General features: G+C 49.1%; 1 protein-coding gene across 1 annotated transcript in view; it reads left to right on the plus strand.

The window, feature by feature from the left end:
• Tgfb1 (transforming growth factor beta 1) overlaps positions 1 to 12,779 on the plus strand; it is an 18,604-nt gene extending 5,825 nt beyond the window's left edge. The window contains exons 3-7 of the mRNA XM_031385788.1: positions 1,036 to 1,153; positions 3,377 to 3,454; positions 3,585 to 3,732; positions 11,308 to 11,461; positions 11,941 to 12,779. Of these exons, the coding sequence (XP_031241648.1) occupies positions 1,036 to 1,153; positions 3,377 to 3,454; positions 3,585 to 3,732; positions 11,308 to 11,461; positions 11,941 to 12,099 (657 nt within the window). The 3' untranslated portion in view covers positions 12,100 to 12,779. The remainder of the gene's footprint in view (positions 1 to 1,035; positions 1,154 to 3,376; positions 3,455 to 3,584; positions 3,733 to 11,307; positions 11,462 to 11,940) is intronic.
• The last annotated feature ends 4,086 nt before the right edge of the window (positions 12,780 to 16,865 follow it).

Below are 16,865 nucleotides of genomic sequence, written 5' to 3' on the forward strand. Positions count from 1 at the left end.
AGAAGTAACAGCAAGGAAGGACAGGAAGTTGGAGCCTTTAGGAGCAGACACTTATAATCCCAGCACTTGGAAGATGGAGTTCAGGAGTCTGAGGCCCGCCTGGGCTACATGAGACCCTGTCTGGAGGCTGAGGCAATAAGATCTCTTGAACCCAAGCATTCAAGTCCAGCATAGTCAGAATAGTGAGATCTTGCCTAAGACAGAGAAATTAAGCATTTCTTGTAGTCTTTAAGTCAGTAGTCACCTGCCTTTTTTTTTTTTTTTTTTTTTTTTTTTTTTTTTTTGAGACAGGAGTTCCCTGTGTAGCTCTGGCTGTCTTGGAACTCAGAGCTCCACTCACCCCTGCCTTCTGAGTGTTGGGATTAAAGACGTGCCACTACTGCCTAGCCAAAAATAACATTTTTAAACTGGGAGGCAGAGGCAGGAGGATCTCTTGAGTTCAAGGTGAGCCTGGTCTGCATAGTTAGCTCCAGACAGCCAGGGCTACATGGAAAGATCCTGTCTCAACAACAACAACAACAACATTGGAAAGACTGTTCTGTGTGTGTACTCATAATAATAATTATTAGTAAAATAATAAACTCTAAATAAGTAAGAAAATTACCCCTTTCCCAAACTCAGGGTAATAAAACTGCTGAACTGCACAATAGTATGAGCAATGATCACTTGCCTTGTGGGCTCGCTCAGCTGCCGTGTCTCAGCGGCATTCCACCATGGAAGAAACTGAGGCTCAGCAAGGCTAGCAAGTGCCCATCCAGAGCTTGCACAAAACCTTGTGCACTGCTGAGGAGCCTCATTGGGCCTGACCACAGCAGCCTGGGTTGTCGGCCCTGTCCCATGTCCTGTTCCAGTCTGTCTCCAGCCCTCCACCCCTACTCCTGGCTTCTTTCTGCTTTTGGGGGCTGTATGTGAGAGTGAGGCCTGGGACGGCCTGAAGCCAGTTTGTGAGACAAGCAGCATGGGGCTACAGCCAGATTATCTGGGGGCAAGATGGCAGCTACCATACTCCTCTTTGCTTTCTTTCTTTCCATTTAGAAATATAGCAACAATTCCTGGCGTTACCTTGGTAACCGGCTGCTGACCCCCACTGATACGCCCGAGTGGCTGTCTTTTGACGTCACTGGAGTTGTACGGCAGTGGCTGAACCAAGGAGGTGAGATTGCTTGTCTTGTGCCATCCTCCAGTGGGGCCACCCCTGTTTGTCCTGGTATCGCCGTGCCTAGCACTGTGTTACCCCCGCCCCCACCTCACCCCTGCCATACACATGCACCTAATAGTGATGTCAAGAAGTAGCACTCCACAATTCTTACCAATGGGTCAATCTGTGGAGTGACACTAGGGACAGGCGGTGACCCAAACAGTCTCTCGATAGACTCATGGTCCTTTGGCTAGTTGAAGGAGGAACTGACTTCTATCTAGCTAGGTGCTTTATGACTCATCGTAGAGAGGAATGGGGTTGAGCACTCAAGAGGTGCCTGACTGTCTGGATTCAAGGAGGGCTTCCTGGAGGAGAAAGCATCTGAGGTAACATCTCTGGGGTGAATAAAAGCAAGCAGGAAAAGGAGATACAAGAGTACCCTGTATCGAGGCTCTGCAGCCAGGGAGAGCTTGACATGTCCATCTGTCCAGGAGTGAACAAACTTCCTTGTCTCTTGCGGGTCCTTCCCTCACAAGGCCTACATGGTCTTTCCAGACACTGGTAGGGACTCAGAGTCCTAGCAGGCAGTAATGGCCTATACCGATGAAGGCCAGAAAGGGAGATCTACACAGAGGGGGTGGGGCTTAGATGAGGGAAGCCAAAGGTGCTGTGGAAACCCAGGCAAGGTTGGATCCAGGAGGGCTTCCTGGATGAGTCTGAGTGGGAGGAGACTCCTGAGAAGTGTAATTCAGCCACGTGAAGGGTGAATTTAAGTGGGTTGGCACCATGAAGGATGCGGAAGGCCACTGGACGGAGGTCGAGAGGACTTTTGTCTCGTATATAGTAGGTGCTTAGACAGTATTATTATGTGTCCACTCAAGGAATATCTCCCTTGAGCCAGTGAGATGACTCAGCAGATAAAGGCACCCGCTGCTGCACTTAACAGCCTGAGTTCAAGCTCCAGGACCCATATGGTAGAAGGAGGGAACCAACTCCTACAAATTGACCTCTGACCTCCCTGCACATCCTGGCCCATGTGCACCCCACTAAATAATGAGGAGAAGATGCCGGGTTAGGTTTGCATGATGCCTTTGGCTATGGCTTCCTGTATGGCCCTGGCCAAGTCTCTTCCTCTTGGGGTGATTTGAGTTAAGGAGTTTGAAGATCAGTGGAGTTAACACAGAGTTTAGATCAGCGACGGGCATCTGTGTTAGCTCTAACCATCCTGTGATACCAACACTGCTCCTGGCCCTTGACACTTGGATCACAATAGGTGTTTATTTTTATGGATTATGATTTATTTATGAGGCCCAGGCAAAGCACAAAGATAACAAGAACCCAGGGCAACACGCACGATGGTACGCAAGCCTGCAAAACCCTGCACTTGGGAGGCAGAGGCAAGAGGATCATGAGTTCAAGGTCATTCCTAGCTCCATAGTGAGTTCGAGAATTTGAGGCCAGCTTGGACTACATGAGACCCTGTCTCAAAAGAAAAAGAGGGCTGTGGAGAGGGGTCAGTGGGCAAGAGCTTCCATTTTGCAAGCACAAAGATCTAAGTTCTCATCCCTGGCACTCATATAAAAAGTCAGGCGTTGACGTAGTGTGTGCCTGTAACCCCAACCTTGTTGGAAGTTCGATATATGTATGGAGACAGGCTGATACATGGCTGTATGACCTGCTAGCCTGGCCAAAGGAGTGGGCTCAAGTTCAGAGATCTGTCAGTCTCAGGCAATAAGGGAGAAAGGAATAGAGGAAGACACTTGTCACCCAGCCATAAGCCTTGTCATGTACCACACACATAACACACACCCATATGTGTTCTCTTATATACATAAAGTATATATCATATATACATACATACATACAATTTCAAAAAATACAAAATGAAAGAGAATCAGGCAGGAGCAGGATCCTTCCCCTGTGCGTGTTTTTCTACTAAGAACAATCAAAGAAGTAAATATTCATGCAGAAATGTCAGAGCCCCTGTATACTATAGAGAAAGAGAAGGAATGCCACATTTGGAGAAGGTTATGTCATTTTTGGAGCCTTTTCGGAGGAGTTGATGCTTGAGCTGAACCCTGAATAAGGGGGAGAAGGCTCCAGCAATTCAAAGAATAGAGGAGCAAGAGAGAAGTGTGGGGTGACCAGCAAGGAGCCCCTGGGACTGGCAGCTTCCTGCCCCCTCTCCCCCCTCAGGCTGCGTGAGTCATATCCTCAGACTCCTTTCCTCTCCCACAGACGGAATACAGGGCTTTCGCTTCAGCGCTCACTGCTCTTGTGACAGCAAAGATAACGTACTCCACGTGGAAATCAACGGTGAGCTAACTTCCCAGGTCCAACCTGACACAGGCCCTGTATGGCCTGTGTACATGTGCATGTGTGTGAAATCTCACCTGTCCCTCTAAACATGTGTTTGCCCTTCACCACAACATACAAACCCAAACAGGGATCAGTCCCAAACGTCGAGGTGACCTGGGCACCATCCATGATATGAACCGACCCTTCCTGCTCCTCATGGCCACCCCTCTGGAAAGGGCCCAGCACCTGCACAGCTCACGGCACCGGAGAGCCCTGGATACCAACTATTGCTTCAGGTAAACTCTGTCTCTCTCTGAGTCTGCGCAGGCTTGGGGCTTGACTGCATCCTGTGGACTGGTGTGCCACCATTTATGCCTGCAGGGTTTGGGGACAAGTTCCTGGTTCTGTGGGCAACTAAGAGTCCTAGAATGTGGGGTGTCTTCTTGCTGGAATGTTGAGATCAGGGAATTCAGGAAGGTTGGTACAGGAGTTAGAAGTCTGTTGGAAGGTTGTCTTGTTGGGTTTTAAAATCCCTGCTAGGCTTCCGTCACTTTGGGATGCTGATGGAAGAATTTACTGTGAGCCATTGAGAGCGTTGACCCCAGGAAAGCTGGAGTTGGGATCCAAGCATTTGGGTTCAGAATCAGAAGGTGGTCTGCATTGGGTTCCCACACTCTTGGCAGACGGTGGTCTCCAATGCTGGTGGGGCTCAGAATGGCAGGGTCTGGCATGGATATGTTAGCATCTAGGGTGGAGGTGGAGAAAGCCAGAACGTGAATCTTCTGAGGTCAGCGCTTTATCTGGCAGTGGTGCACCCTGAGGAATTTGGGAGGCGGAACTTCCTGAGATGTATGTAGGCTTACAAGTGTGGAGGTTGGAATATAGGACTGAAATAGGGAACTCTGAGGAGCCAAGATCCCTCAGAGTCAGAGAGTGGTCATCCTAGAGTGTCCAGAATGGTCAGCCCAAGGTCAAATGGTTTTTGGTCATTATTTTTAAGTTATATCTGTGTGTGTGTGTGTGTGTGTGTGTGTGTGTGTGTGTGTGTGTGTGTAGGGGCATTGTGTGTGTCTGTGTCTGTATGTATGTTGGGTCTTCCATGCCACCACACTGTGTGAAGGTCAGAGAACAACTGTTGGGAATCCATTCTCCTTCCACCATGTGAGTCCCAGAGATAAGACTCAAGTCATGCTGGGCAGTGGTGGCACACACCTTTAATCCCAGCACTTGGGAGGCAGAGGCAGGTCTCCCTCTGAGTTCGAGGCCAGCCTGGTCTACAGAGTGAGTTTCAGGACAGCCAGAGCTACACAGAGAAACACTGTCTCGAAAAACCAAAAAAAGAAAAAAAAAAGACTCAGGACATTGGGTTTGGCAGGGAGCACCTTTACCCACTAAGCCATCTTGCTACTCTGTTTGGTTTTGTTCGAGACAGGGCTTTGCTGTGTAATCCAGGCTGGCCTCAGGTTCATTCCTTTAGCCCAGGCTGGCTTGAATTCTCTGCCCTGGGATTACAGGTGTTACACAACCACTCAGTTCCAGAAACGGTAGACTCATACTAAGCCTCGGTCGGCACTGCGGATGCAAGAAAGAAGTTGGAATGCTAGATCCTAGAAGGCGTGAAATTCAGGAGTGTTGAGAGATGAGAGCAATGAGCTGACCTGTCCCTTCTCTGCTTCAGATTTATAGAGTGCTGAATGTCGGTCCTTGGATGGCCCTCCTCCTCCTCCTCCTCCTCCTCCTCCTCCTCCTCCTCCTCCTTCTCACTGTCTTCACTACCTTTTGCTCTCAGCCTTTACATAAGAACAGATGGAGGGTCTTCATACTGCAGGTTACTAAGAGATGCAGAAAGCTATGCAAACTCTGTTCCTCACATACTGGGAAATGAACCCAGGCAATCATGAAAATTTTGTCTGTCTGTCTGACTGACTGACTGACTCTGTCTGTCTGCCTGTGTTGCTCTTATATTTGTTTTGCCTATGCTTGATGTATATGTGGGCTCTGGGAATCCAAAGCCAGGTCTTCATGCTTTCATATCGAGCACTTGACTCACTGAGCCAAATCCCCAGCTGTGACAAGCAAAATTTTGCATGGAAGAACATAGTGCCATCGAGGAAGGCCTGTTAGATACATTAACCATGATCTGATGGGGACTATAGCTCCAACTCCCACGTTTCCCTGCAGCAGAGGGACAGACTAACAACATTAACCATAAAGAGCACTTCCAGAGGACTTGGGTTCAATTCCTAGCAACCATAAGGAGGATCACAATTGTTTATAACTCTAGTTCTAGAGGATCTGATGCCCTCACACATTCACATGCCAATGTACATTAAAAAAAAAAATTCTTCCCTAGGATTTTGTTGTTGTTGTTGCTGCCTTTGTGATACTGAGGAGGGAACCCAGCACCTTGTACATAGTAGACAAGCATTCTACCACTGAGCCACACCCCCAGCCCCTCACTGGGGGATTCTAGGCAAGGGCTCTACCACTGAGCCACACCCCCAGCCCCTCACTGGGGGATTCTAGGCAAGGGCTCTACCACTGAGCCATACCCCCAGCCCCTCACTGGGGGATTCTAGGCAGGGGCTCTACCACTGAGCCATACCTCCAGCTCCTCACTGGGGGATTCTAGGCAGTGGCTCTACCACTGACCATATTGATTTATACTTTTGGTTCATGTTTAAATATATTCTTCACTTTCTAAGAGAAAGTGAACTTTTCTATAAAAGTTCATTAAACAAATGAAAAAACTACAGAGGTGGAAAGGAAGTAAGTGGAATGAAATTGGTCACAAGTCAGCAACTGTTGGCACTTAAGAGTTGTGGGGATGTGAATTAGTTAAGAATCCATAATTCAGAAGTCTCTGGCTGTGGTGAACACAGCTGTAATCCTAGCATTGGAGTAGGAACGGGAACGGCAGGAGGTCAAAGTCATTGACAGGTACGTAGTATGTTTGTGGCAACCTGGGGTACATTAGACCCTGCCTCAAGAAAAGGGTTGGGGCATCTGGAGGGATGGCTGAGCAGTTAAGAGCACAGCTGCTCTTGCAGAGGACGCAGATTCATTTCCTAGCACCCACATGGCTGCTCACAACAATCCATAATTCAGTTCCAGGGAATCTAATTCCTCCTTCTGGCCTCTGCAAGCTCTGTACGTATATGGTGTGTGCACACATATGTTCAGAGAAATACTCACTTAAACTTTTTTTTTTTAATTGGCAGGTGTAGTGACGCATGTCTCTAATCCCAGCATTCAGGAAGCAGAGGCAGGCAGATCTTGAGTTTGAGGCCAGCACGTTTACATAACAAATTCCAGGACATACCTAGAGTGATCCTGTCTTAAGAAATATGAATAATACCGGGTGGTGGTGGTGCATGCCTTTAATCCCAGCCCTTGCGAGGCCAAGGCAGGCGGATTTCTGAGTTCGAGGCCAGCCTGGTCTACAGAGTGAATTCCAGGACAGCCAGCAGGGCTACTCAGAGAAACTCTGTCTCAAAAAACCAAAAAAAAAAAAAAAAAAAAAAAAGAAAAGAAATATGAATAATAATAAAATAAATGTAGAGCAGGAGGTTACTTAACATTTTATAAAGTCTAGGTAAATACCCCCTTGTCCCAAAAAGCTATACAGTCTAGCATGTTTTTAGTCACTAGCATTTCTGAAAAAGGGGTATTCAGTTTATATTGTAACACTCTGCTTCTGTTGTCTGTTCCCAGCTTTCCGTGGCAAAGCTGTTTTTATGCCAGCTTGTCAGCTCAAAAACCACCTCCCCCAGGTCCTCAGGGCCCTTCACAGATTAGGCTCTGCTGGGTCTCAGACTGACAAGGGAGGCTGGAAAAAGCAGTAACTGTAAAAATCCTAAGACTTCTCCCCAGAAGGAAAGCCCCATGTGCCAGGCTGTGGTGTGCACGCCTTAAATTCTAGCACTCAGGAGACAGAGGCAGATGGATCTCTGTGAGTGTGAATGCAGCCCGGTCTACAGATCGAGTTTCAGATCAGCCAGAACCACAGAAGAACCTTGTCTCAAAAAAAAAAAAAAAAGGAAAGGAAGAAAGAAAAGAGAGCCTGGGGTGTCACGGATGCCTGGAGGGCTTGCTTGTTCAATATGGGCCCAGTGTCTCTGTTTCAGCAGAAATGAGCAGGTAGAGTCCACAGGAGCCTCAGCATCCTGAGTCTGGAGTGAGGTCTGTGCTCTGAAAAGGGCGTGCCACCCTGTCCTGGGAGCTGCTGTTGCGTCTCCTTTCAGAGTTCCTCTCAGTGGCATATCCTTGGATGCTTTATTTTTCCATTGTTTGAGACAGGGTCTCCCTGTGTAGCCCTGCCTAGCTTAAAATGTCCTGCCCGGACCAGGCTGGCTTCAAACTTGTAGTGAGCCTCCCATTTTTGCTTCCTGCTTCCTCCCAAGCAGTTGTGCTCAGATGTGCATGCCTGCCTGGTTCACATGTGTCAAGTTTTATTTATTATTTTATTTTACATGCATGTTTTGTCTTCATGGATGTACGTGTGCTGTGTGCATATGTGGTGCCCACAGAGGACAAAAGAGGATGTTGGAACCCCCTGGATCTGGAGTTACAAGATGGTTTTGAGCCTCCATGTTGGTGCGAGGAATTGAACCTGGGTCTTCTGCAAGAGCATCCAGTGCACTTGACCTCTAAGCCATCTCCCAGTTCCTTGCCCACATTTTAGAGTTATTTTTGAGGTGTTTGTAAGGAGGAACCTGCATTTTCCTTCCTTGAATTACTTTGTTCTGATTCTAAAAATAACCCCCAGCCACTGCTAAGAATGTGGAAAATCCAGAAAGTCATCACACTAACGTAAAAATCCACTATCAGCATTTTAATATACAACCCGCCAGCCTCTTTGTTTGTAATAGAATTTGAATTATACTATACCTGCATCTTTACATCATGATTGTAATACATGCCATGAACACAGGATGCCCAAGTGTTCTTGCTGGTCAGCCTGGGCTGCAAACTGAATTCTGGGTCAACCGAGGCTATGTGGTGAGACCTTGACTTAACTCTCCTCCCTCTAGAGGGGATCATGCAGAGTGTTGGGGCTGATGGGTTTGGTTCGTAGCGGCGCGTCCACAAATACCAGATACAGGCAGCTCTCCGCCCACATATCTGCTGCAGGCAGGTTTTGGATGCTAACAGGGGCAATTGCTGGTAATCCCAGTACTTGGGAGGCTAAGGTCAGCCTGGGTTATATAACAAAACCCAGTCTTGAAATAAAGGACTTACCAGTACTCAGGAAGCAGAGTCAGGAAGAGGGTCTGGGGAATTTGAAGGCAGCCTGGTCTTCGTAGTGAATACTAGGACAGCCAGGGCTACATAGAGAGTCTCTCTTTAAAGAATAAATGTAGTAGTAATGTTTATCAGTTAATTCATATACCCAGCATTTGCTGAACATGTATACATTAAGAGACACTTTCCTGGGGGCTGGAGAGATGGCTCAGCGGTTAAGAGCACCGACTGCTCTTCCGAATGACCTGAGTTCAATTCCCAGCAACCACATGGTGTCTCACAGCCATCTGTAACGGGGATCTGATGCCCTGTTCCAGAGTGTCTGAAGACAGCTACAGTGTACTTACATATAATAAATAAATGAATTAAAAAAAAAAAAGACACTTTCCCATGGTGAGATGAAGACAGATAATACTTAGTACAAACAAGTTGAAACATTCTGAGAAGGAAAATAAAGCTGGTGAAGGGGCCAGGTTAGAAGTCAGGCCAGGAAAAATGAATATTAGAAGTGTAGTGGTACTCACTTGTGATCTCAGCACTTGACAGGCAGAGGCAGGAGGATCAGGAGTTTAGGGTTGGCTTTGGCTACATGAAAGCCTGTCTGAAAAAAGACAAATGAACAAACAAAAGAAATATTGGGGACTAATTAAACTTTCTGTTCTGATTAAAATTATTTTATGGTAGAAATTTCAAATGTAGACAATAAAAGCAGAGGTAATATAACCCTCTTCCAGCTTCCAGCACTATCAGAATTTTGATGAAACACTTCAGATATTTTGACCACTTCAGACAGTTTGGGGCTGGAGACTTGGCCCAACAGTTAAAAGCGCTGGCTGTTCTTCCAGAGGACCCGGGTTCAGCTCCCAGCATCCATATCCACTTATAAGGACAACAATGCCCTCTTCTGGCCTCCTTGGGTATTGCACAAACACAATGCACATAAAAACTTAAGTAGGCACACATATGCACCCAAATAGGAAATGAATACATAAATCTTTAAAACACAGAACAAGCCAGATGGTAGTGGTCTCACCTTTAGTCTCAGCACTCGGGAGGCAGGTGCATTCCTAAGTTTGAGGCCAGCCTGGTCTACAATGTGAGTTCTGGGACAGACTATCTCAGGAAGCAAACACCACCCACCAAAAGCTATATAGAAATCCAGTTTCTTGCAGTCATTGTAGCATTGAATTCCCAGGGTGGAATTTAACAGTGGTTTGGAGGAACCCTGTCCAGCACGTGGACAGGGCTGGTCAGAGGAGGCGCTGTTCATTTGTGATACTGAACATCCGCTTCAAGCCAGACAGCGTTTCTAGGAGTTAAAGCTCCCTGGGTGGTAGATAGTATTTAGAGGCAGGGTCTTACCCTGTAGCCTTAGTTGGCCCCGGAACTCGCAGAGATCTGGACCTTCTGGCCTGTATGTTGATAGAAAAGCCCGTATCACCATGCACGGATCCATTTTTCTATTTGGTTATTATTTTATGTGAGCACACACACATACCATGGTGCACATGAGCAGGGCAGAGGATAGTTTCATGGAGCCTTTTCTCTCCTACCTTGCTTATGTAGGTTTGGGGAATCACACTCAACTCGTCTGGGTTTCAAGGCAGGCTCCTTTACCTGCTAAGCCGTCTTGTCAACCCTGAGCTAAACCTAAATGTAGTAAAGGAGGAAGCCATAGTGGGCATCTCTGGGCATCTCAAGTCAGGCAAACTAACAAAACTAACAAACAGCGTGTGGAAAGGCCCTGAGGTAGGACTGACTGTGTCATTTTGTTTTGGCTTCTTTTTGTTTGTTTGTTGTTATTTTTGTTTTTTGAGACAGGGTTTCTCCACGTAGCCCCGGCTGTCCTGGAACTCACTCTGTAGACCAGGCTGGCCTCAGAAATCCGCTTGTCTCTGCCTCCCAAGTGCTGGGATTAAAGGCGTGCGCCACCACTGCCTGGCTTTGTTTTGGCTTCTTGAGACACGGTATCACATAGCCCAGGCTAACCTCAAACTCACTATGTCTCCAAGGAGGACCTGGAACTTCTGATTACCCTGCCTGTGCCTCCCAAGTGTTGGGATTGCAAGTGTGCGCCCTCATGCCTGGCTATGACTGGGTCCGAGGACTAGAGAGGAAGCCTATGTGGCTGTCAGAGTGGGCGAGGGAGGGTGCCGAGGAAAGCCAGATAGACTCATGGTGATAATTTAGGCATTTGCAGTAAACAGGATGAAGGAGTGACCAGCTATGGCCTCTAGAGGCCTCCTCCATCTGTCCTGTTCGTGCCATTCAGCAGCACAGGCCTTAGCCCCACATGCAGTAGAGGTTCGGTAAACATTTGTCCTACAAATAGGACGTGTTGGCACACGTGGGACTGTGTGTGTTCCATGTGTGGATGTGACAAGATTTATTAGGTCCTCCCTGGGAGTGCTCACCAACCTTCTCAGTGCTATCCCTGCACTGGCTTCCGAAGGAAGGGACCTGCCCAGTGGGAAGTGCTTCACTGGTAGCCTGGATGGTTGCAGTGTCACTGTTATCATCGCAGGGGTCCTGGTAACCCGAGCTGGACATGAGGCTGCAGGCAGCCTAGGGCTGGAGCGGGTAGCAGGGTCGTCCCTACTTCTAACTTTTGTTCCTCCTGCCTGCAGCTCCACAGAGAAGAACTGCTGTGTGCGGCAGCTGTACATTGACTTTAGAAAGGACCTGGGTTGGAAGTGGATCCACGAGCCTAAGGGTTACCATGCCAACTTCTGTCTGGGGCCCTGCCCCTACATTTGGAGCCTGGACACACAGTACAGCAAGGTGGGTCTGGCCCGTGGGATTGGCTGGAGCAGAGGCTGGAGTGGTAGGGAGAGAAGGAGAAGCTAGAGCAATGGGGAGTCTGCAGGATAGGGTGACAGGGAAACAGAAAAATACAGAAGGGCAGAGCAGAGCTGGAGAGAAGGGAAAAACAGATTGGGTGAGAAAGGCAAGAGAGCTAGTGATGTGGAGAGATACAGAAATGGAGGTGGGGAGGATTGGAGATGGGAGAGTGACTGAGGCAGACAGGAAGAGAAGATAGGATGAGGAGAGAGAGGGGTGGGGGCCGAGATGGGGACAGATGAGAAAGACAGAGATGGAACAATAGGAAGAGACATAAATAGAAATAGACTGGGAGAGATAGGGAGACAGAGATGGAAGTTGGGGAGACTCAGATAAGATACAGCAATGTAGAGATCCTGGTGGGGAGAGAAATGGGGGGAAGCCCCAGGACACTGGCAGTGACTCTGGCCCACCCGCAGGTCCTTGCCCTCTACAACCAACACAACCCAGGCGCTTCGGCGTCACCGTGCTGCGTGCCGCAGGCTTTGGAGCCACTGCCCATCGTCTATTACGTGGGTCGCAAGCCCAAGGTGGAGCAGTTGTCCAACATGATTGTGCGCTCCTGCAAGTGCAGCTGAGGCCCCGCCCCCGCCCCGCCCCGCCCGGCAGGCCCGGCCCCGCCCCCGCCCCGCCCGCAGCGCCCGGGGCTGTATTTAAGGACACCTGCACCCCTAAGCCCACCTGGGGGCCCATTAAAGGTGACAGAGGACTGGTGGTCTCCGTGTCATTGGGCGCCGGATTGAGTCTCCCTCTTAGCTGAAGCTCCCACCACATCTTGTCCCATTCTGTATCACCGCCTCCAGCACTCCCTGTGAACGCCGGCTTTGATCCCAGGATTCCAGTGGGCAACGCTGGAGCCCAGGGAAAAACCCTGTTAGACTCGGGAATCATCGTCTCTTTAGGCGCAGTTCACAGTGCCTTACACCTCTGAGCATCCACTGAGACAATTCGGGAGAGCCTGAATTCCTGCTGCTGTCTTGGATGAGTATGTGGAAGAGCAAAAAGGCTGATTCAGCGGGTTGTGGTGGCCCCAGGGGATGAGTCCCAGCATTCAGGAAACAGAAGCAGGCAGATATAGCCCAGGCTAGCCAGGCCTGTATGGTGAGAACCTGTTTCAGCAAACAAAATACTGGTTCAGAGCGGAGTGTGTGGTTACTGAAATGCCTGCACTGGGAAGGCAGTGGGGATAAGAAACTCTGGGGCTTCAGGGATACATACCCTGTCTCAAAACAAAATAAAACAAACAAACACAAACCAATTCACAGGATGTGGTGGCACAGGCCTTTAAGACCAGCACTCAGGAGGCTGGTCTCTTGAGTTTGAGGCTGGCCTGGTTTATAGAGCTAGTTCCGGATAGACGGGACTCCTCACAGAAACTGTCTCCAAAATACTAAAAAACCAGTTCAGTGGTTGGCATGGTGCTGACTATTTTGCAGGGCGAAAAGAGCCTAGAGGGATGGAGAGCTACAAGAAGGAAGTGGCATTGGGGAGGGTGTGTGTGTGTGTGTGTGTGTGTGTGTGTGTGTGTGTGAGAGAGAGAGAGAGATTCTTGGAAGACCGGAAGTGACAATTGACAGCCATCTTAGGGTGTGCCACCGAGTGAGGAAAGAGTATAAGGGAAGGGTGTTGGGCGCTGAGTCAGATCCAAGCCAGCACAAGCTAGGGAACGACACCTCTCCTACATGTCAGGTGTGTGGCTGTCCTTGATCACAGCTTTCTCCCCACAGCCTAACAGAGCAGGGGCTGGCAGACATTGGCCTGCAGCCTACTGCAGACTACAGCCTGTTTCTGTAAATAAGTCCTGCTGGCTCATGGCCACACTCGCTCCTTCCTCCACATGCTGTTGGTAGCTATGTGCTGTTTTTGCGGCCTAGTATGTAGGGCCAGCAATATCACCTGGTCCTTCGGAAAAAGCCTGCTGAGATGGGTATGGTCTGAACAGGCTGCCTGTAATTAGAACAGAAGGCAGAGGCGGGAGGATCACCACCAGTTCAAAGCCAACCTGATCTACATAGCCCCCAGCCAAGCAGAGCTGAGTCTATGGAAAGCCTGACTCAGTCCTTCCTGCTCTCCCCAAAAGCTTGCTTATCCTTTTTGGGGGATCGTGTGCTCTTTACAGGACTTAGACACGTGGAAGGTGGTTGTTTTTTTAAATCCACAGAACTTAGTAAGTTAGTTCAGCATCTGCACATGTACCCAAGACCACTTTCTTGATCATATCAAGGGAATGGGGCCCCAAAAGAACTTGGGGGACACATAGCCTTACCAGGTGAGCTAAAAACTGAATTCATGGCCTCCATTTCTGGTAAATCACTGAGACTAAAGAGTGTGTGGGTGGTTGCAAGGCTCTGTGTGTGTGTGTGTGTGTGTGTGTGTATGTGTGTGTGTGTATGTGCATGCGTGCATGTGTCCTTAGGAAAATAAGTTACCCAGGCAAGAAATACTGGCTGCCTGGGTCCAATAGGACCTGTGTTTCATCTCTTCCCATCAGTTGGGGCAAGCTTGTGAATTCTCTCCTGCTTCCTCTTTCTCCAGCCCATTTCCTCCTTTCTCCTGTGTTTCACTTCCCCAACCCTCTGCCTTTCTCAAGCCCGAGGGCTCCTGAACTTGCTTTTTTCTCAGAGTGCGCCTGGGAGGGTGGGTAACTGAGGGCAGAGTTCCTTTGGTTTGAGTCTGACAGCACTGGGACTGGAAGGGTGAGTCTTAGGCCTTCTAGTCTCTTCCCACCCAAGTCTGAGAGCCTGTGAGGAGCAGGTTGGGGGCAGGGCAAGCTCACTCTGCAAGGACATTTGTCATTGCCACTAGCTCATGCCACTGAGGTCTGGCAGACACACACGCACACGAGAACACAATCTGGATCATAGTCACTCAGGGATTGCTGAATAGCCCCGCTGCCCCCAGCAGAAGCCAAAGTGCGATCAATGTCCCACAACTGCACCAACACATTCACCTTTCAGGACTAGTGACATGTGGATTCTGACACCTGGCAGTAGTCACAGACCACATGTACACAGACATAAACAGCCTAGCCCTGGGGCCTCACAGGATATGACACAAGTAGAAAGTTTGATAGAAAAGGCCACCACACAAATACATATTATAGGGCCATGGTTGCCAGACAGACATATGCCAGACAGATTCAGTGTCAGACACACCAGACACACATCACAGCATCAGAGCCCAGTTGGGAAACAGTCTCCCCCCATCCCCACCCAGCCATTACACAAACATCCTTCATGGGGTCATGGTCATTGCATGACCCGCTGCAAACCCACTCATGCCACACATGCTGAGGTTTCATACACGTCACAGTCCCAGCGAGGCTACCAGTAGGTCACAGCTACTGTCTGACACTCTTCACACACACCCACTTGCCTGGGGACTCCCAAGTGGCCTCACAGATCCAGACACAGTCACACCCAGGATCCCAGACTAGCAGCTCCTACGCACCCAGACACACCCCCAGGATTGCCAAGCCCTTGCACCAGGCCTTCACCCTAGAGCCTGCGGACATGACAACTGCAGGCTGTGCCCTATATCCTGCCCACTGGTGACATAGCCCGCCCACCTGCCTGTTGCTCCCAGGCAGGCTTGGGGGAGGGTAATTTGCAGGCTCAGCATTTCTGCTGCCCTGGCACTTGGGCTCGATGGGTGGCCTGACCCAGCACAGGACACATCCCTCCTACCCACCAGCATCTACTTCAAGTAGAACAGACAGGATACAGGGTTAGGCAGCTGGGACATGAGGGAACTTGTGGGAGGGAGCCTGGCTTCCGGCTGGAGCCCTAGCTTCCCGTCCAGCTTCCAGGACAGGAAGCAGCCAAGGAGGCCTGCACAGGCTTTCCTGCCTGTCCTGGACCTGCTGGGTGAGCAAGGGTGGGGTTGGGTGGGAGAGACAGGAACAAGATTTCTCTTGAAGCCGAATCCCCAGGCATACACAGTACCAATGTGTTTTGTTTCCAGTGTGACCTTATAGGTATTCAGAGCAGTGCCTTCTCCTCAACCCACCCCCACTTTCTCTGATGCCTGAGGGCTTTTGGCCTGCATGGCTTTGTCAGTTTGGGGTGTGTGCGTTCAGCTCTGTGTTTGTGGCTGGCGAATGCCACATTTCTGCTGAGTATCTGCCGCTTCACATTTTGCATGGGCAAGCTGGAGCTCTTTCTGTGGGTTCCCACTGGTCCTGTTTGCTGGTCAGAGAGTGTGCTATACATACCCGCTGGGTTTTTTTGTTTGTTTGTTTGTTTGTTTTCGAAACAGGGTTTCTCTGTGTAGCCCTGGCTGTCCTGGAACTCACTCTGTAGACCAGGCTGGCCTGGAACTCAGAAATCTGCCTGCCTCTGCCTCCCAAATGCTGGGATTAAAGGTGTGCACCACCACTGCCCGGCCTGGGATTGAAGGCGTGCTCCACCCCTGCCCGGCCTGGGATGAGTTTTGAGTCTAATGTTTTTTTCCCCTTTAGAATCTTCACATGTCCCTGGTGTAAATTTTTGTAGTTAGTGTCAGTTCTACCTGAAACTGAGGTGTTTTATACATTTTTGTGGGTCTGTGAGGAGTTTGTTTGTTTTTTGAAAGGTGGTGTGTGTTTCGTTTCTTACCTGAGCTGTTTTTGATGCACATGTATGGTAGTTACCAGTGTTTGTGTGCCTTTTGGGTTGGGTGATTTGTGAGCTATGATTATGTGTGTGCTTTTTAAATATTTAGTTTAATGTCTTTAATGATGTGAGTGCTGGTTCCAGTGGAGGTCAAGGGGGGCAGATTCCCCTAGAGCTGGAGTGACAGGTGATAGAGAACTTATGTGATGTGGGCACTAAGAACCAAACTCGGGTTTTTGTGACCCCTAATTGCTGAGACATCTCTTATGTGAGGCTGGAAGTGGAACCAGGGCCTCAGGTACCCCAGGGTCACATACATGTATCCCAGGCTGGTTTTGAACTTGAACTCTTTTTTATTTGTTTTTGTTTTTCGAGACAGGGTTTCTCTGTGTAGCCCTGGCTGTCCTGGAACTTACTCTGTAGACCAGGCTGGCCTAGAACTCAGAAATCCACCTGCCCCTGCCTCCCAAGTGTGTGCCACCACTGCCTGGCGAACTTGAACTCTTAATTATCTTGTTTCTCTAGCTAGAGTGATGGTTCTCAATATGTGGGTCAAGACCCTTTTGGGGGGGGTGTCTAAAGGCCTTTTCACAGGGGTCACCTAAGACCACTGGAAAACACAACTTATGTTACAATTTGTAACAGAAAAATTACAGTTACAAAGTAGCAAGGAAAAGAAGTTTTTGGCTGGGGGGCGGGGGTGGGGGTGGAGGAGGTCACCACAACATGAGGAACTGTATTAAAGGGTCAAA

This window comes from Mastomys coucha, unplaced genomic scaffold, assembly GCF_008632895.1.
Source record: "Mastomys coucha isolate ucsf_1 unplaced genomic scaffold, UCSF_Mcou_1 pScaffold21, whole genome shotgun sequence".
Lineage (NCBI taxonomy): Eukaryota > Metazoa > Chordata > Mammalia > Rodentia > Muridae > Mastomys > Mastomys coucha.